General features: G+C 34.7%; 1 protein-coding gene and 1 long non-coding RNA gene across 3 annotated transcripts in view; one reads left to right on the top strand and one right to left on the bottom strand.

The window, feature by feature from the left end:
- The first annotated feature begins 2,540 nt into the window (after positions 1 to 2,540).
- The window catches only part of LOC127832562 (inositol-pentakisphosphate 2-kinase-like), a 50,565-nt gene continuing 31,940 nt past the window's right edge, over positions 2,541 to 21,165 (top strand). The window contains exons 1-6 of the mRNA XM_052358086.1: positions 2,541 to 2,668; positions 3,896 to 3,964; positions 4,287 to 4,388; positions 5,305 to 5,368; positions 7,817 to 7,950; positions 13,074 to 13,163. Coding sequence (XP_052214046.1) covers positions 2,603 to 2,668; positions 3,896 to 3,964; positions 4,287 to 4,388; positions 5,305 to 5,368; positions 7,817 to 7,950; positions 13,074 to 13,163 — 525 coding nt within the window. The 5' untranslated portion in view covers positions 2,541 to 2,602. The remainder of the gene's footprint in view (positions 2,669 to 3,895; positions 3,965 to 4,286; positions 4,389 to 5,304; positions 5,369 to 7,816; positions 7,951 to 13,073; positions 13,164 to 21,165) is intronic.
- Positions 7,280 to 21,165, bottom strand: part of LOC127832578 (uncharacterized) — a 30,773-nt gene continuing 16,887 nt past the window's right edge. For both annotated transcript variants that reach the window (XR_008026968.1, XR_008026967.1), the window contains exon 3: positions 7,280 to 7,480. This is a non-coding gene — a long non-coding RNA (uncharacterized LOC127832578). The remainder of the gene's footprint in view (positions 7,481 to 21,165) is intronic.

The raw sequence follows: 21,165 nt of genomic DNA, 5'->3' as shown, positions 1-21,165 counted from the left end.
ATGTGATTGAACTCAATATGTGTTTTTATTATATGAGCCTTGTTCTGAGAAAACTGGGCATACTGCATGTGCGTAAAGTGTCGTCCCAGATTAGCCTGTGCGATCCGCACAGGCTAATCAGGGACGACAATTTCCGCTTTTATGACATTTTTCGTTGAAATGAAGTATCTTCTTAGCAAAAATCCAATTTAGGCGTAAAGTGTCGTCCCTGATTATCCTGTGCGGACTGCACAGGCTAATCTGGGACGACGCTTTACGCACATGCATTATACCCAGTTTTCTCAGAACGCGACTTATATATAGACGGAAATATTATGACCGCAGAATGGTGCCAATTATTCGGAGCCGATGTCCGTTGTTCTAAATGCTCACGTATGGTGGTGAGGAAGGGGTCTAGGAAGACTTCAACTAGTGGTTGGAATGTTTTTCAATGGCATCATTTCGACATAGCCATGTCAAAACAGCGCGTATAATAAAATAATGCAACACGTTTAGACCGAATTTCGACGTGATTTGTTGAGGAAAGTGACTTGCAATAAAAGCTATGGTAATTAACCGAGTTTTGTCACATAGATACTCGAAATTAAGATTGATTGGTACGTGAAAAGCAATGGACCGAACTTATGCAATTCCGTAATCGGGGGTTCGTGATACAACTGCAGGAGTAATATAACTAATTGATATACAGCCATAAAAAGGAAATTCAAAAGATCAAGGGTTGAATGGAAAAACCATTAGTTTTCAGCAATCACCACGTTTATAAGCATAATGCGGATTTTATGTTAAAATTATGGTCCATTGTATATATTGTTAAAACTGCAAACACATTTTAGTCTAGAGGGAAGGATGGAACGGGTGTTCTTCTTTAGAGCCACCTCCTGTCCATACAGCTTCTCCTGCAGGCTCAGAGATTCGGGCAATACATTTTCCTCTATTAATTGTCTTTACATTCCTTGAGGACGTGTTTGGTCGTTTTGTCTGCTTCTCAAAATGGGCATTTAATAAAGGAAGACACGAGGTGCCAGTGTGGTGATTAAGTCTGTCGTGTCATGTTTGCACTCGGAAGATTATCTCCTGAAATAGTCTGTATAGTTACTGGCGGCTTTATTTAGTTTCATTTCGCTTAAGATATAGTTCTTTAACTTTTGAATGTTCTATGGTTAGTACAATATTGCACCAAGCACTTGGAGAAATTCGGAAGTCATAAAAAATGTTGTTTTTATAGCATAATTGTATAAATTATTATATAAACTATAACGATATGAGATAACGGCTCATATATTCATTTAAGTCTCGCTTTGGGAAAATGGGGCTAAAATCACGTGCTTAAAGTGTCGTCTCAGATTAATCGGTGAAGTCTGCACAGGCTGATCAGGAACGACACTTTCCGTCTTAATTGGATTTTCGCTGAGAAGAGATTAAAAAAACATTTAATACGGAAAGTGTCGTCCATGATTAGCCTGTGCGGACTGCACAGACTTATCTGGGACGACACTTATCACACAATCAGTAAGGACCGTTTTGCCTGAGCGCAGCTCGTTTATTATTTTCCAAGTTCTTCACAGAAATCGTTTGCAAATTTATAAAAAAAAAATCGAAACATATTCAACGGTCTTGTTCATGTTTGGAAAAAAGATGATTTTCAAAATAATTGACATACTATAGAGTTAAAAAAAGATTATGTTTGAACAAACGAAATAACACTCGTGAGAAAGAACATATATTTAAATATATTGGCTCATTAATGGATAAAAACCATTCGAAATCGATGAAATTACAAAGCGTTTGTGACGCCATTCCTCGATAATTCGGAAATTACGGGTAGTATTTACATAGCTTTTATAATTCGTTAATAATTAATAAAGCCTCTGTTGCGAAAAGGCAGCGAAATGGCATAGTTTTGCTTCCAGTGGTCACGGGTTCGTCTCAAGGGGAAGGCAGTATTTCTTATTCAACTTTAGTTTCCTTATGGTGACAAGTCCACGAATCCAGGAGCACCTTATAAGCGTATGAACGAATGCTTATCGACCTCATTTCTGCTCTAAATAAAGCTTATTTACGAGTCATCTAGTAATGACTTTTTATTAAGCATGAACTCATTCACTTATAACTGTTGATGAGAAAATGTCGAAAGATGGAACCCGTCCCGACACATTCGGGTAAGTGTCGAGAACATGTGAAAAATAACAGAGAAGATCGTCAATACACATACATATTTTAGTTTGAAAACAAGCATGGTTTTGAAGGTTATTTCGGTATTCAGTTATTTCGTTAATCAGAATATAATTCTATGGTCTGCATCATCCGAAAAAAATGATGGAAAACAAACGAATTTGCCCATCTCCGGGTTAATAGATGTAGTAGATCTACTGTAACCATGGATATGTATGAACTTTCTTCTGTGTTCAAAGCAGTGCTCATCAGTTTCAAAATACTTAACGAAGTTCAACGCATTTAAAATGCAAGATGGTGTGTTTATTTTTAAGAAAATCAATGAACTATACTGACAAAGCCAAAAGTATATCTATCCATGTAGTATGGTAGGAACCGCAACTCTGTTTTTATTAAAATACTCACCTAAAGGAGGTAATTTGGAATAAACATGGAGGCTGATGAATGGAAATTTCGAGGAGAAGGAAATGCATTTCTGGTGCTAACAAACACAAGGGTAAGTTGTTGGTGCCTGCAAACTTATACATATCACGTCGTTTAAGATTTTAATGCAGGCTTAATTATTTTCTTGTTTGTTAAATAATGTAAAGTCTCAATAAAATGTAATGAACTTCCTAGTGACAGCTGCACATGTAGTTCTGGCCACGGCACAGGCAGCAGTATCATAAATTTGCCCCCCCCCCCGGAACCCTACCCCCCCCCCCCCCGAGCTTACCCCAGGGGTTCCAAATTGTTAAATGTACACCTAATGAGTATGATTTAACTTTTCAACAACGAATATTGACAAAAATTCATAGTTTGAAAAAATAACCCTCGTATAGGTATTATATATACACAAGGTATGAAACGCACTTTATGCCTATTGCTGAAAGATTGTGGAACACTGGACGTGACCTTTTTCATCGAAAACACACATGATCCCATGCAGTTGCCGACAAAATGCAACTGGATTCGTTAAAAGACAGTTAAAGCAACATGATTACACAACTAACCGATCTCCTGCTCGGCTTATAACTTTAATATTAAATTAAATTTGACTTTCTCGCTATATGTCACTCGGTGTTTCATCTACACATGTACACCATTTTAATTTTATAACGCGTCCTCTGGTTGGTTGTTCTCATTGTGTTGGCCAATGATATGGTGTTTTAGAACCGAGCATCCGAGCATTCGATCGACAAAATATGACAGCAAAACACATTAGGGGGGGGGGGGGGTCCCGGGGGGGGGGGGGGGGGGGCAATATTATGATACTGCTGCCTGTGGTTCTGGCTACCATAATTTTAAACAGATACACATTATATATGAAAAATCAACAATCATTTGTTACATTTAAAAAGTATTTCAATTATAATATTTGTTTAATATCTTATTATCGACAATGTGAAATAATAGTTTTGATGTTTTGAAAAGTTTTGTTAATTTATTTCTAATTATATTGACTAGGTCCTCTTATAAAAATTATTTCAAGTAATTGTTCTAGGCAGGATTTTATATTTCAAGCTATGATAATGAATTTACAAAAAAAAAGTTAAGAATTATGCTTCCCCATTCCCCATAATGAGGCAAAGGTACCATCCCCAAACAAAGGTGAAAAAAGGCCTAAAGACCAAGAAAGGAAAATTGACTGAGAAGTGATATATCTTCTTCTTTGAGAGTGCAATACCTTTTATAGGTGATGAGGAAGAAACAATACATCTTGCATTTACATATTTTATTTTAGGATGGAATGGTGTACAGGTTTGCCAAAACAAAACACTGGAGAAAGGGTCTTCTTTCAAAATGCAACAAGGTATTGTTTGTTTGATAGTCATTATTTTACGACTGCATGGGACAGGGCCCTTTGGATTGTTTTGACTAAATGTTTATATTATTTTTTGCATATAAACACTTAGATGAATAAAAATGTGCTTTCAGTATTAAATTTACTATTGTTTCTACTTGTAATTAATTTTTTTTTTAGGGGGGGGGGTTGACTTTCAATGGAATTTTAATCATTTGGGAAATAATATTTTTCGTCATTAGTTTTAAAAAACAAAAAAATGTCTGTTTTCTGTTGTAGCAATAATATAGGTCTGTGAAGTCTGTTAATGTTGATTTGGATTGCTTTGCAGAATGAAAAAAATGAAGTTATCCATGAAGAAATGAAATTAGTAGTTGACTACATGAAAAATGTCATGCGACCACTGCTTGGGTGTGCATTTGTTGAATTACCAGTAAGTACAAAGTTTGGAATTGATGTTCAGCTATTATCAAATACTGTGTCATCATTCATTTATTGCCTTTTTATGTCTCCCACCACTGTAGTGGGGGGCATATTGTTTTTGCCCTGTCTATTGGTTTGTTTGTTTATTTGTTTGTGCAAACTTTAACATCTGCCATAACTTTTGCAATATTGAAGGTAGCAACTTCATATAAAATTGGCATGCATGTGTATCTCATGGAGCTGCACATTTTGAGTGGTGAAAGGTCAAGGTCATCCTTCAAGGTCAAAGGTCATATATTTCGGGACATAGTGTTTCACAAACACATTGCTTGTTCTATTAAGTTTTCAACAATGAATCTAAACTAATTCACAGTATCAAACATTATTCTGTTCTTCATGTGTCAATTTGTTAAATATTAAATGGCCTTTTTCAGAGATTGTCAAAAGGACACTATCCAACTTTTTGTCACATATTGAAAAATAAAAGTATATTTTAATTTAAGAGCAAGATATTATGATAACTCTTAAGTAGACTTATACTGAAAACACAGCTTCATATATAAATAATAATCATAATTTTGAAATTGATGAAATTATTAAGCGTTAAGAACACAAATTATGATTGAATAATTTGGAGTTAATCTTTTGTTTTGTACAATTTTGTTGAAACACCGGGATCATGTATGTAAAGTATAAAATTACTGTAAATATACAACAGTACTGATGGCTAAGTGGCTTTCGCAATGGTCTTTTTATTAACATGACACTGAGTATAGTCAAGCTAGGGACAACACAATTTCTGACATTCTCATCTAGTCTTGACATCATAATGGAGCTCTACAGTTCTGTTGTTAAAATTATTGCAACTTCCTTTAACTTTGTGCAAGACAATTGTACATTATATTTACGTTTGTTGTATCTCACAGGTATTGAAGGATATAGCAGGAGGGCTTCCATTCAGTGAATCAGAGATAAAAGGCTTTAGACCAGGTCAGTTATTTGAAAGGTTTATACTACATTCCTGTAAAGCAAATGACGTAGATTGTATATTGAAAGTACCTGGTTTGAACATGTATAAAATCTATACCGTAAAACGCTGTGTATAACGCGCATTTATGTATAACGCGCATCTACTTTTTGAAGCAAAAAAATCGGAAAAAAAGTTTTTGAAGGAAAAAAAAAATTAAGGCAAAATTTCCGTACCGTATGCTCACTGAAAATCGTTTTATTTATATTGCCGATCTCACGTGTTATTTTATTTTTCAATAATTAATTATCTTAAAGACGATAACGATAAAGATACAACTTGTTTGTGTGTTTTTTTTTTTATTATAATATTACGCGTAAATGTTTCAATTTAAATTAATTATGCATGAAATGCACAATTTCCACGAGGATACCATCGAGGTTTTCATCATAAGTCTCCGAAGTAACTGTCCACGATTTTATCGTGGAGGAGTACACATTGCAGACCGATTAGTGTGCTTGGTATAATTGAGACACTGAAATTGTTTATTGGTATTGGCACGAGGTTATTCACACATGACTAATTCACAACCGCGCATTTTATTTACATTTCCCATCTCACGCGTTCTTTTCGAGCGTCTATAATTGACAGGAGACTTTAACGACTCAAACTTCTCAACACCATTACTGACATAACCGGCGTTAAACAAACAATGGAGGTGTGAAGTCGTTTGCCGGTTTGCATGTTTTGATAATTGCCCAGCTACACAAAACTTGACAGGTGACGCAAATTGCTCAATAATCACAACCCCAATCTTGACAAGACGTATGAAAACGTGTAAACAAACACAACATCAATTTTATTAACACATTTGAAAAGCAAGAAAAATAATAATAAATATATCGGGAAAGACCTTGCCGACATACTATTGTAAATCGACAAGTGCCCCCAAATAAATTGTGTAACCCTAGTACAGTAGGGTATAATATTGTGGGAAAAAACAATAAAGTTTAAATAAACATGGCTTCCTTGTTTTTCATTTCTTCTTCAAATTTATTTGATTTCAATGCTCTGTTTGTACCTAAAAAAGATAGAAAATATTAATGTTAACTTTATAACGTTTGTCCATCTATATTCAAATCGTAAATATAACACAATTATTAACATAGTTACAGTTAAAACAACGGGGAACAGAATGATTCCAGTTACCGTAACTGGGTAACTGACAGGGAAAATATGTCTTGGCATAGCTGTAGTTGTGCATAACGCGCATCAAGTTTTTAAAATTAAATTTGGGGGTAAAAATGTACGCCTTATACACAACGTTTTACGGTAATTATGTGGTAAAACTTGGGCCATTTTAATTGCATAATGGAGCACATACATAAAACTGTTAAATTGTTACATCATTGACAATGCTATTATGTTACATGATTTATCACCAGAACATTGTTATTTTAGTCAAAGAATGTGTCAGCTGAACTGTAATAAAAAATACAGGTGCAAATATTGTATTAAATGTATTATTGTTTACTCATTATATACCCCAGGTAAATATTTTACAATTACTGTAGCAGTTTTACAAATATGCTGCATTTAGTGCATTAATATTATTGTCAACTATTGGGATACCAGTAGTGAAAATGCCCCTTTTACCAAAGATTTTTGCTGTGTGCACATGTCATGTGTATCGTCATTTCCTGCCAGAAACTGGTAGTGCTAACTGTTATTGACAGAAAGGTGGAACTGTTAATGGGAAACTGTCATTGGAGTGTTCTATTCCTGGGAATGAGCCAAACATTTTCCATATTTTTCCTAACCAATTGTATTTTTATTCAGAATGTAAAAATTTATAATAATTTTTCACAATTTTCACAAAAGTTCTCTTTATATTTGTACACCTGAAGTGAAGATTTCAAAATTGTCGAGTTAACTGTTATATAAAATATTTGAAAATAGAGATTTTAAATTTGTTGAGTAAACTACCATTATTTCAGTTTATTACCATTATGCAACCCAGGATCAATCCCTGTTCTTCGCGCTTGTGTGATTGGTGGTAACGATACACAACAGGTGCGGTTTTCTCCTGGTACTCCTTTTTTCCAACAGAACAAGACTACATCAAAATTGAGTGCCTGAAAGTAAAAAGTTAAAATAAGTGAAAATTGTGTGGTCACAATTTGTCCCAACCTTTGTGAGTCTAGTTTAGTTCATACGATAGGAATGATGGGTCTGTTAGCCGACACAATATCAACTACTCTACAGCACCCTTAATAACCATTTAAAAGCAGCCAAGGATTGATAATTTTATGAATCTTTTTGGGAATCTATCGGTCAATAATGGAAGCCAATATGGTGCCCGCTTGACATTTTCTTTAGAACAGATTTTAGATCGTTATAATAAGGTTTTGGCTTTCGATGCAATAAAGCTAAAATTACAACTCAATTGCTATTATGTAACATTGTTGCAGCCCAGAGGAAGGGCCAGCATGTGAAGCCATGCACCATTCACCCAGCCACGCTGTCAGCTCTAGTCATGCCAGACCTGTGCTTTGTGAGGGGAGGCCCTGCCTTCACATCACCCACAATCAGTGTGGAGATTAAAGTAAGCTTGGTTAGTGTTGATGTAAAATAATGATCACCCAATCAGCAATGAATCTATGAGTATATGAACATATGAACATGACAATGCAATAAATGCACTTTATTTAAAGTCACAGCAATTTTGTTCATAACCATTTTGGAAATCATGCAGGGCTCCCTCTGGCTCAAAATTTTTTGCAGCCAAATTTATCTTTTTATGTCTTCATTCATATTATTTTGGATATTTTATGGGTGATAATGTAGAAAACCTTGTAGCCAAATCGATTTTTTTGTAGCCAAATTTGCTTTTTTGTAGCCATTGGCTAATTTGGCGAATGGCAGAGTAAGCCCTGAAATGAGGCTGGGGCGTTGTTTTGACAGAACTTGCAGATGATATAGAAATGGAAATAGGAATATTTTTAAGATGATATTTTCAAAGATTCAACTCATAGAGATGGATTAGGAGATGAACTGAATGTTGTAGTTTATGGAAAAAAACAACTGCCCCTAACATTTACAGATGACATGAGGTTTAAAGCGAATGGCCTGTCAGTTTTTCTGCCCATATGTCTAACCATCCTTCTGTCCACACTATGCTTATCTATATATGACACATTTCGTCAAACATTAACTTGAATACTTGCATGGATGGTGTCTTTGAACACTTTCATGTTTACTTTGAAATTCACCTTCTTTTGGACTTGACTTATTCAGATGATTCAATTAATTATTAATGACATGGCTACCACTGTGGTCATATGCATTTATTGAATACAACATCTTGTTTTAACGTTAAGGCAGTCCTTTTGGAAAACTGTGCATAATGCATGTGCGTAAAGTGTCATCCCAGATTAGCCTGTGCAGTCTGCACAGGCTAATCAGGGACAACACTTTCCGCTTTTATGACATTTTTCATTTAAATGAAGTCTCTTTTTAGCAAAAATCCAATTTAAGCAGAAAGTGTCGTCCCGGATTAGCCTGTGCACACTGCACAGGCTAATCTGGGACAACACTTTACGCACATGCATTATGCCCAGTTTTCTCAGAACGCGACTCACTTAGTGGCAGTCATTTGGGAAAAATGTGCACTTGAGATTTGGAATGGGGCTGAATTTTTGCTCCAAATTGTACCCCAAAACACTCAGAACAATCATTTTATAGAGATCATTAAAGCCAAAATTTTACCTCATTCACCTTCTCAAAGGAAATATATTTTTCCTCTATAATTACTTAAAAATTTCCCTCTCAATGTAGGCTTTATTTAAAAAAGAGATAAATTTGAGCAGAAATTGACAAAGCTAAAAGCATTTTGTGTGTGTAAATAATCGCATCATAAAACCATTTTTGAGCATAATCTTACTTAGCATTAGTAGCAAAGCATTTGATTGATGTCTATAACAAAGTAGACTATAAACAAGTATAATCATCATGCTAATCTGATAAAAAATAAATCCCCTTTTGTTATATAATTCTCTGTCTGAAGGGGCCCTTCAAGTTTGGACTTGCTTTCACATACAAATGCAGTGTCATTGCAATTGTCATTTTAACATTTTTACCACAAATTAATACATCCTTCACCAGTCAATGTAACCAAAACATTTATACTGTGGTAGTTTCTTACAAGTGTGTACTTTTGTTATTTTGTGTCATTTCAGTAAGGTGCAAATATTGATTGATATAATTACAATATTTAATCATATTCTGACAACATGTGTTTTTAGGTTGACTTTTGGAAAAAAGGCAAGCTTTTCTAGGTACTTCAGTGTTGGCATTGGCAATCAAGCTAGGTTAAAGTTTTCTGGTATATTAGTTTCTCAGGAATGGCTGGAGGGATTTCATTTAAATTTAAAACATTTATTCCCCATATTTCTTTGACTTCTTCTGCAAAGTTTGGTAACTCTCGTTTGAACTTTTGTTAAAATTATGGGCAATTTTACACTCATTAAGATGTACACTATTTAGACAGGTTAAAGTTTTTTCATTAAGCTAGTTTCTCATAAATGGCTTGAAGGACCTTTGTTTGGATTTCGTATATGATGGTGGGATGAAGCAAGGTTCAAGTCATGTTAAATAAATAAATAAAAATTGTGTGGGTTCAATAACTGAAAATATTGGGTTAAGGTCGATAGTCAAGGTCACTGTTAGTAAATATATAATTATGGTCTCAACTTAAAATTCAGGTTTATGTTTATAATTAAATATTTTTCAAATTAGAAAAAACAAACTTAATTATGCTAAAATGACTTTAACCTTTAATTTTGTTTAAAAAAAAGCAAGACAACTTGAGCGCATTAGCTTTGGATAGCTCTTGTTATATGCATCTAATAACCATTTACATTCCAGACTTTTCCGTTTTCATGCAAATAAAGTTGTCTAGGAACTTATTTAAATACTTTTTCCTTGTGTACAGTTTTGTATAAATTAGTGTAATGTGTATTTCGGACTATCCATCTCTGATGATTTACTATAGATGTATAATAAATATTGGAAATGCATATCATACTCTATCATAAATGTGGCCTAATTGAAGGCAATTAACATTTGCTTCATGCCTATCCTTCAACATTTATTGTTATTGGTGGCTTATTTGCGTTGATAACTTCATGACTGCGGTTGACAGATAAACACTTGACAGTTTCCTTGATGTGCTCATATGTTCCCCCCCCCCCCCCCCCCCCCCCCCCCCCCGTTACCTAGCCTGTCCTCTGACACATGTCTATGCCTACATGCTGTAAGCCTGGGCACTGGAGCCATCTTGTCTGGGCCTGTCAGCTCAAGGCAGCTTGTTAGCCATTAATCAAGAAACTAATTAATACATTAAAGTATTTATATGCAAGGCCTGCATAATGGTTGTGTATTTTCAGCTCATATCTAGGCTACTAGATTATAAGCTTGATGTGCATAACCAGTGCATGTTAATTAAGGAAATTGTCATTCATCAGAGAGCATGTTACAGGGCGATCAAATTTGTTTGGGATAACCCAACTAACCCTATCAAATATATTGCCCCAACCCAAATTTGTAATCGAGGCTTGGATTTAAAAAATAATTCCAACTTCACAAGAGAAAAGTTATCATGTAAACACTAATTATCAGTCTTTTCGACAACTCACCATTTCATATTTTCTCTTCATCCAGGTATGAAAGCAAGTTTTTTTTCCTCTCATTTTAATTCTTTAAAAAATGATGAAGGTTTTTACTATAATAATTGATTCCATTGTACACTGTCCTTTTACTGTCATCATCACAGATACTGATCAATAGATCTACATTTAAATGAATACCTAAAAAGTACATTAACCTACCACACTTATGCCCTATTTAGGGTCATGTCATTGCAAACAATCAATTTGTTTAGAATGGCCAAGTTAACATATTTATCTACCAAATAATTAAGCTTGAAGTTCATGAGAATTAATATTAAAACCACTCAAGTATTGACTCTTAGTTGAAACATCATTGGTTTGCTCTACTAGTGCTTAATAGCCTGAGATCCTTTGGAAAAATGACATTAAATTTCCCAAAACAATGAAGCAACTTGGGATCTTATGATCTTTTCTGCTTAAAATGACCTTAAGCTGTCCATCTGTTGATTAATTCATGAGATACTGAATGGCCTGATATATGTATAATTATGCCCCCTTTCGAAGAAGAGGGGGTATATTGCTTTGCACATGTCGGTCGGTAGGTCGGTCTGTCGGTCCGTCCACCAGGTGGTTTCCGGATGATAACTCAAGAACGCTTAGGCCTAGGATCATGAAACTTCATAGGAAGATAGATCATGACTCGCAGATGACCCTTATAGATTTTGAGGTCACTAGGTCAAAGGTCAAGGTCATGGTGACCCAAAATAGTAAAATGGTTTCCGGATGATAACTCAAGAACGCATATGCCTAGGATCATGAAACTTCATAGGTAGATTGATCATGACTTGCAGATGACCCCTATTTATTTTGAGGTCACTAGGTCAAAGGTCAAGGTCACGGTGACCCGAAGTAGTTAAATGGCTTCCGGATGATAACTCAAGAACGCATACGCCTAGGATCATGAAACTTCATAGGTAGATAGATCCTGACTCGCAGATGACCCCTATTGATTTTGAGGTCAGTAGATCAAAGGTCAAGGTCACGGTGACCCGAAATAGTAAAATGGTTTCCGGATGATAACTCAAGAACACATATGCCTAGGATCATGAAACTTCATGGGTAGATTGATCATGACTCGCAGATGACTCCTATTGATTTTGAGGTCACTAGGTCAAAGGTCAAGGTCACGGTGACCCGAATTAGTTAAATGGTTTCCGGATGATAACTCAAGAACGCTTACGCCTAGGATCATGAAACTTCATAGGTACATTGATCATGACTCGCAGATGACCCATATTGATTTTCAGGTCACTAGGTCAAAGGTCAAGGTCACGGTGACCCGAAACTGTAAAATGGTTTCCGGATGATAACTCAAGAACGCTTTTGCCTAGGATCATGACACTTCATAGGTACATTGATCATGACTCGCAGATGACCCTATTGATTTTCAGGTCACTAGGTCAAAGGTCAAGGTCACAGTGACAAAAAACGTATTCACACAATGGCTGCCACTACAACGGACAGCTCATATAGGGGGCATGCATGTTTTACAAACAGCCCTTGTTACTATATGCTTATTTGTAGATTTAATGGAAAGTATTTTTTTATTAGCTTAATAAACTTCTTTTAAGAAATAGTAAATCACTTCTTTATTTAATTGTACTGACTCCAAACAAACATTCTTGACAAAGTTCTTCTTCAATTTGTGGCTCTTGTATTACATAAGTTTTAGTTTTTGTATGGGATAATTTACAATTGAAATGAAAACTTTCTAATTTTGTCCATGAACCAATGAGGTTAACTGTGGTGCAAGTACAAAGACATCGGTAAAAAAGATGACTTTAATTCCGCACGATTTACACAAAATATGCAGTGGACTTAATGTTAAAGACTTGTATTTGCAAAGAAAACATCGGTTCACTTTTTACATCATTCTTTATTTCAACAAACAATGTTGTCAAAAATGCTGTATGTTGTATTTGCAAAGAAAACATCAGTTGATTTCTACATTGTTCTTATTTCATCACACAATGTTCTCAAGAATGCCTTATGTTTTCAGCCCAAAAAGGCGTTCATGCACGTACACAGTACGGACACGCCAGAAGAGAAGTCCCTGGTCTGCAAGTTCTGTATGCACCAGCGATTGAAGGTTAGACAGTGGTAGGCTAAAGTTTTGTGAAAAATAAAATAACCCTTTACCCCTTAGATACGTTTTTTGACATATTTGTAGTCCCAAAGAAAGTTACATTTAATTAAATACTATTCTTACTAAATTCAAGTTTTAAAGGTTTCATTTTCAACCTCTTGGTACTGATGAGCAGCAAACAGCATAAAACCTGAACAGACTGTGAGTTACTCAGAGGCTGGTCTGGTTTCATTCTGGTTGCAAAAGCCATTTTCATTTTGCTTCTAATGGGGGAAAAGGAATTAATGAGCTGCAATGTGGGAACACATGGGCTCAATTCATATGTGAAAGTGTTGTAACAGATTATCAGAGACTAAACTCTCTACTTTTATAGAGTTTTTCGTTAAAATGAAGTCTTTTCTAAACAAAAATCCATTCTTGATGGTGTCGTCCCTGAACAGCCTGTGTGGACTGCACAGGCTAATCCGGGACAACACATTTTGCAGATGCATTAAGCGCTGTTTTCCCAGAACTTGGCTCAAATGGTTTGCTACTATCTATTACATTTAAATCCATATCAGAAGCATTCATTTATGCACAAATGCATTAACTATATTCATACATGCCATAATTTTTTAGGTCCAAAGCGGGACATTCCATAAAAAATTGTCGGGACATTTGACCCAAAAGCGGGACACCTAAAACGATTTATCATTCCACCTTTCCTGTAGTCAGTATAGTACTAACAAATACTCTTGATACTTTTATTCAAGACATAAAACATCTGATATGAAGCATGGAATCTAAAACATAACAATAACAGTTTTATAAAATAAGACAATAGCAAACAACGAGGATAATATTCATCTTTTTAGAGTACAAAATCTAGAACATTACGACAACAATACTCATTATATTAATTTCAATGGCAAACATTAACGCAGGGGAGGCTATCCAGTACACTGAAAGTATGGGTTACAGTAAACTATCTACCGAACAGTTACATCAGTAACACACAGAATGCGCGGCCGTACACATTTCAGAGGTAGGTTTTTGGTGGAAGCAACCCGTCTTTGTGTTCATTTTAACTCTCAACAACGCCTCAACCGTTTTTACACCAACAAAAACAAAAGGACAAAAGAAGTCTATGGATGCTTTACTCGAATTATTTTTCTCTTATGTTAATAATCATATTTTGTTTTCTTCTAATATACACAGATTAAACTGAATTGTGAATTGTCAGGCGCTGTATTGGGGTAGTGTCAAACTGTCATGAATAACAACACGTTGTTTTTATTACAATAACACAAGACAAGATGGGTACCACTTTTACTGTTTGTTGCGATGTTTTTTTAAGCATGTATCCATGCGCAGTTTGTTACTTGTCAATTGTAGCGGCTTAATTGGAGTAGGGTCAAACTGTCATGCATAGCACCTCGTGGTTTTTAGCTTAATAGGAGTAGGGTCAAACTGTCATGCATAGCACCTCGTTGTTTTTATTACAATTACACCCAATTACACTAGACAGGATGGGTATCACTTATTGGACTGTTTGTTGCGATTTTGGTATATTGCACATTCGGATTATCCCGCTATTTATGAACTAAACATTGAATGTAAAGACTCATTAATGACGTAGAGTTAATTTTACAAAACAATTGTTTTGTAAACCGTTTCAAACAAATACAAAAATAAACACATTTTCAACATTTATTTCATTATAATACAACTATCGATAGCAATAAGCGACCACTATCTTGAAGACCACCATGGTGTGAATGCCTGATGAAATTAATAATTAGCCGATAAATCGCTGATAAGGTGTCATAAACAACACTGGTACACACGATAAGTAGAATCGGATTGTTAATTGGTGGCAATAAAGGGATTAGCGGGGGTAAGTGTTAGCGAAACAGAGCTTGAATAGCGAAATTTATTGGGAACCTATAGACCTTACATCGTTTTTTACGAATGTCGGGACAAATCGTCTCATATCGGGACGGCGGGACAAAGGGCCCAAAAGCGGGACTGTCCCGCCGAGATCGGGACGTATGGCATGTATGACTATATTGACATCTCAAATTCCAAACACCTGGTATCTGTGTTGCAGCTAAAGCACATGCATATATTTGATGTTCTTCTGGTCGTATTATTTAAATTCCAGTGAAATAAATGTTGTTCATTTGAAAAATACCCATAGAGCATTTCTAAGTGTGGTGTATATTAAGTGATTTGTTGTTGTTGCTGAATTACAGATATTAATTTATTTGCGTAACTTGACACTTTAGGGATAGAAAAATTAGGGGTTGCTCGTAAGCAGAGGTAATTAGATTTAGACCAGAGCAAGTAAATATCGATAGATGGTAGTCCAGCTAAGGAACCAGCTTTTAAATGAAAAATTTAAAACAGTTTCATGTAATTTATCAGTGAATATCTCAAGAGCACTGTAAGAAACTTGCCGATTGTAATACATAGAATAAGGGGCATGAAATCGCTTTATAAGAATTGATGCCAAAAATTTGCTGCGTGTATGACTAAGTATGTCAAAAAGAATAAGCACAATAAAGAGGAGGAAAAGCAGAAACTTCAAAATAGTATGAAATGGAAAAATCCTTGTTAATAAAGAATGCAACGTGCACATTTTATAGAGTCAGTGAAATTTGATTATTGCATCTCTCAAGGGATTGTTTTGTTACACTGATTGTATAAAAAGATCAACAGCTTTAATAAGTACACAATTTGACAAATAGAGCATATTAAGTTGAAAGTGGGTCATGTCAGTAATTATTTTTCTTGTTATTTTATTTTGTTTTGTTACAAGTAAGTACAAGATCCTCATGACATGTGCTTGGTTCTAGGCTCTGAAGTCGTTGGCCTCGCATTCTAAATACTAAAGAAGGTTGCCCATCTGGCCATTAAGCAATAAAACGTCATTTTCTATCCCTGCACCATATAAATCTATAAGGCTGTTTTATTGTCTGTTGTCACTGTAAAATGACTGGTTTATCAGGCAATAAATAGAAACATGGACAAGTAGAACAATTGAACAGGATGTACTTGTAAAGTAAAGATTACTTTGATAACATATGGGAACAGTTGTTCACTTGTATTATATACTATACTGTTGCCATGATAGTGTTTTATGTCTTTGTTGTCAAGTATTAAAAAAAAACTGGTGAAGATTTACCTTACTTTTCATTTAAAAAGAATTTTTCGCATAATAGAAGAGTTTTATTAAGCATGCTTCGAATTGTTTTCTGCTGGTGTCAAGGTTGTATTTACAATTTTGCTAGTGAGAGGAGTTGGTTTTTTTTCAGCGCATTACTTTTGTGTGAAATTGGTAAGAGATTTTATTTTTCGTTTACGAACAATTAAACCTTGACCAATAAGAATGTCTTTCTTAATACTGTGAAAACATAATTGAGTCGTGCTCTGTGAAAAGGGGGTTAAAGGCATGTGCATAAAAGCCTAAACTTGATTTTTGCTTAGAAGAGACTTTCTTGAAACAAAAAATATAATAAAAGCGTAAAGCCTTGTCCCTGATTAGCCTGTGCGGACTGCACAGTTTTATCTGGGACGACGCTTTACGCACATGCATTAAACCCCTTTTTCAAAGAGCACGGCCCAATTATTCATTGGACATTATTTTTGTTGACTTTGAGGGTTGAAAGATCCACAAATTTTAACATAACGTCATTGAAACATGACTCATTTAAATTCTTCTTTTTTTTTACCAAAATCAGAAATAGACAAAGGTTTGTGTCAAAAATAAGTCTTATTTTTAAACCACAAATTTCTTGCCAACGAATACAATCAACTTTACAGTATTGTTCTGTTTATTATGCTCTCCCAAAAAAATTTGGGGGGAGCATATAGTCGCCGCTTCGTCTGTCCGTCCGTGTGTTTGTCCGTCTATGCACAATTTTTGTCCGGGCTATTTCTCAGCAACTAATGACCGGAATTCAATGAAGCTTTATGGGAAGCTTCACTACCAAGAGGAGATGTGCATATTATCAGCCGGTTCTGGTCGGATGATTTTTCACAGAGTTATGGCCCTTTGAAATTTTCCATTAACTGTACATATAGTGCAATTCTTGTCCGGGCTATTTCTCAGCAACTAATGACCGGAATTCAATGAAACTTAATGGGAAGCTTCACTACCAAGAGGAGATGTGCATATTATCAGCGGGTTCTGGTCGGATGATTTTTCACAAAGTTATGGCCCTTTGAAATTTTCTATAAAAAAATTCTTGTCCCCCCAACTACTGTGCCCTCAAGACGTTTCCTTTTATCTGAATATATAGTGCAATATTGTGACAAAAAAAAACTTTGGGGAGCATCACCCGTCTCTTACGGTTTCTTGTTACCCTAAGTTGTCATGTAGAGCACGCCCCAATGTATAGCGCACACCCTGTTTTTATAATTCCAAAAATAAGAAAAAAAGATCTCAAGCCAAAAAACTAGTAAATCGGACTGAAAATGGTCGCCATTTTACTGTTGCGCAATCAAATAGTCCGGGTCATCGGAAAGCTTTATTTTGCATTCAAATGAAAAAGCGTCATTATGATAAGGAGCATGGGTTGAATAGCACTATATTTTCTGACGATTTTGTAATAATCTAGCAACAGATTAACAGCCCACATGCATTTCCTGTAAAGCATGCGAAAATATGAATTCATGTACATCATGTCATTCTTCCTCGGGGAAAGCCTGGGATTTAACTTTGAATGCTAAATAAAAACTTTGTAGCACATGGGAGACAGGGCTATGGTTGTTGAGACGTCAGTATCGACGTAAAACTGTTCATCTATTATATTGGTTAAGTGGGATTATTGTTTGTTGCACTACACAGGCGTGAATGTGATGAACAATGAAGGCACCAAAAATCTGAACCAAACTAAAAACACTAAGAAGTCCCTGTTCACACCTACCTTTACCCGCGAAAAAGACCTCAGACAACGGCCCCTTCAGTCTGTAAGATTATAGGGTTTAGTTTTCTGGATATAAAAAAAAGGCAGCTATTATGAATATTTACAAAATAATTTTTTTGCAATTTAGCAGCCAGGTTAGGGTTGTATCAATGTATAAAGCACACTTTCTTTTAAAATTGAAAATAGGAGGTAAAAGTGTGGGCGCTATATGCGACAACTTACGGTATTTTGGTGTGTAGCCTTCTTATCAGCTTTATTCACTAAATAAACTTTGTCTCTGATACCAACCAGGACAATTTTAATCATAAGTTTGATAGGACAAATTATCTGGGTTATCAACAAAAGCAAATAGAACAGTGTTTTGTGCATAATCTTTTTGTAAGTGGCTCTTATTGAGGTCATAAGAGAACAAGGTAATGAAAGGTCCTAGTAGTTTTTTTGCACTTCAATATTCCAGATCTTTCCTAGTCTAAATGGAAAAAACCTAACTTGTCATGAAAGCACACAGTTTTCTGTGTCACTTTTCATAGAGAGCATTATTAAACAATGAATAAATCACCGTAAGATATTTCTTTTCATACATTTTACGATGTTTTGTTCTCTAATCAATCATGTATATTTATAGTTTAGGATATTCAATGCTTCAGGGAAAGTAGGCAGACCTTTTAATGCTGATGTTATACTTATTATTTCTTTGAGATGTAAACTTCATTGTAACTGTGATCTGGCCTTTTCCATGTAGTATTTGCTTACTGTTGATAAATTGATGAATATTTGAATGAAAAACATGGCCTGGCCTATAGAACGAAGGTGAAGAATAGCTTGCAGTTCTGTCCTTCTTTTGGTTTGACATTTAAAATCCCCAGAGATAGCTTCTTGAGACTGCACACGTAGGCAACATTTTTCACAAATTATCTTCCTTTGTATTCTGTAAAAGCAGTTTACAAGTTTCCTTTTATGTTTTTGTGTGGGTACTGTGTTATGTTATTAATTATTTAAAAAAAATAGTGTTTAATCATGTTTTGTCATGAGGTTTTACAGAAAAGTAACCACACAATATTGATTTATATCGGTTACAAAAAGGTTTCAGCACAATACATGTATTGATTAATCTATATTAGCCTCAATAAAGTTCTGTTTCAGATTTCTCCATCCTTTTTTATACAAAACTAAGAAATAATTGAGAATGAAATATAATAGTTACAGATAGTTTTTCTTCTATGAATCTACCCATGTTGGTATTTATATAAATTCATGATTGTGATGGTGTCCATTACCCAATAATTCTGGCAGGATACAACTTTCACGAGTATTGACTGGTGAGAAAATTAATGTATCCACTGACGATACCTGAATAAGTTGCTAATCAATATTAGCAGATTTGCTACAAAAGCTTGCATTGACAGGAATGGCACGTCCTCAGGCTGACTGTTGGTATTTACAATCCTATGTATTAAATACGTGAGATGAAAGTCTTTATTTGGCATTCTGCTGACGTTAGTTGCCTACGCAGTATTGCTATTAGGGATGCTGGTCTTATTTGGTGTACAGTACCTCATGTCTATGGCGTCAAATAAGTTTTATCATAAGGGTAAAACGAAAGAAAAAAGGTCACAAATAGACGTCACGTCATTTTTCTTTAAGAGAAAGTATTTGTCAGATTTATTAGCCAAAGGTTAACATTAATTGATGGCAAACTAGGTAATGTAATTTACAATAAACAATTTTTTAGATGTCATTTATGTTTTGCTGGGAAAAATATCAGTCTTATATATTATTTTGTTATTTTGGTTATAAAAATATTTTCAGGTAAAATATATTGGGGAAAAAACATCATTCTTGCTATAATAAATTGTGTGTACATCTTTAACCTTTCATCTGATATATATATATATATATATATATATATATATATATATATATATATATATATATATATATAATATATCACCCTCTGCTAATTGAGGTCATTATAATTACTTCTACATAACCTGGACCTTCCTTAATATGTATAAGGTATGCAGTTTAAGTGTGTTTGAGTATTTTGTAATGATCAATATGTAGGCAACCCGTCATGTGTCAAGTGTGGTATTCACATCAGGGATAGGCGAGTGCAGGTCTTGTATTTGTTGTATGAGTTGTATCGGTGTTGTTTTTTTTCGTTAAAATTTTGGGACTGTAGGGGGACCCATTCCCAATCGCTACACAAATATATTTTTCCCAAAATCCAAACATTCCCATTCGAAGGTTAAAAAAAATTAATTTAAAAACACAAATAATCTCAACATTTATCTCCCATCAAGCTTAATAAGTTAAATGTACAATTTATTCACATCACTTTCTTTCTCAATTTTTAAGCATTTGTTAATAAAATGACAGCAACACTAATTTCCCAATTTAAGCCAAAAGAACGCGATTTATACCAATCCAAAGGGACCTGGTCCGATTCCCAAAATGCTGGAAAAAAATGCTGGGTATTTTGTATGGGTATGTGTTGTAATACAGGTTTACACAGTACACAAATTACATATTATACATCACTGTTTTTTGTTTGAACACATTTTCTGTTTTACTGTAAATGGAAAAATAAACCACAAAATATGGATGTTACCGGTATTGTTAAAAAAGAAATATGTTGGTCAGCAATTTTTGTTATTGTGTCTGTTTTAAGAAAAATCCTGTTTAATTGCTTTTGGGTGTTGCAAAGTATCACCATAATTGGAATGTTATATAAAAGCGTCAAAGTACAAACTAAATATTGGGGGAAACATAAATGATTTATAACAGCTTTTCTTTCGTTGTCTAATTGCTTTTTTACTCATTCATGATATGATTTGAGGTAATAAGGGCAATGTCCGGATTAAGTTATATGGAGACGTGTTTACATGATGAAACTCTGACCTTTAGTGAAATTGTTTACCTGTACAAATACTTGATATACTGGTGACGATGGAACAATGACCTGTTGTTCATATTTTCCATTTGTCACTGTCATCTATTAATTGTCAGAAGTAGTTCATAGATTAAACGTGTACTGGTTCACTTTAATTGTCAAAACTTTAAAAACATTGATCACAATATTGTGCCATTGACAT

Source organism: Dreissena polymorpha, chromosome 5 (genome assembly GCF_020536995.1).
Source record: "Dreissena polymorpha isolate Duluth1 chromosome 5, UMN_Dpol_1.0, whole genome shotgun sequence".
NCBI classification, from domain to species: domain Eukaryota; kingdom Metazoa; phylum Mollusca; class Bivalvia; order Myida; family Dreissenidae; genus Dreissena; species Dreissena polymorpha.
The sequence above is the reverse complement of the archived record's forward strand: the minus strand, read 5'-3'. Positions and strand labels throughout refer to the sequence as shown.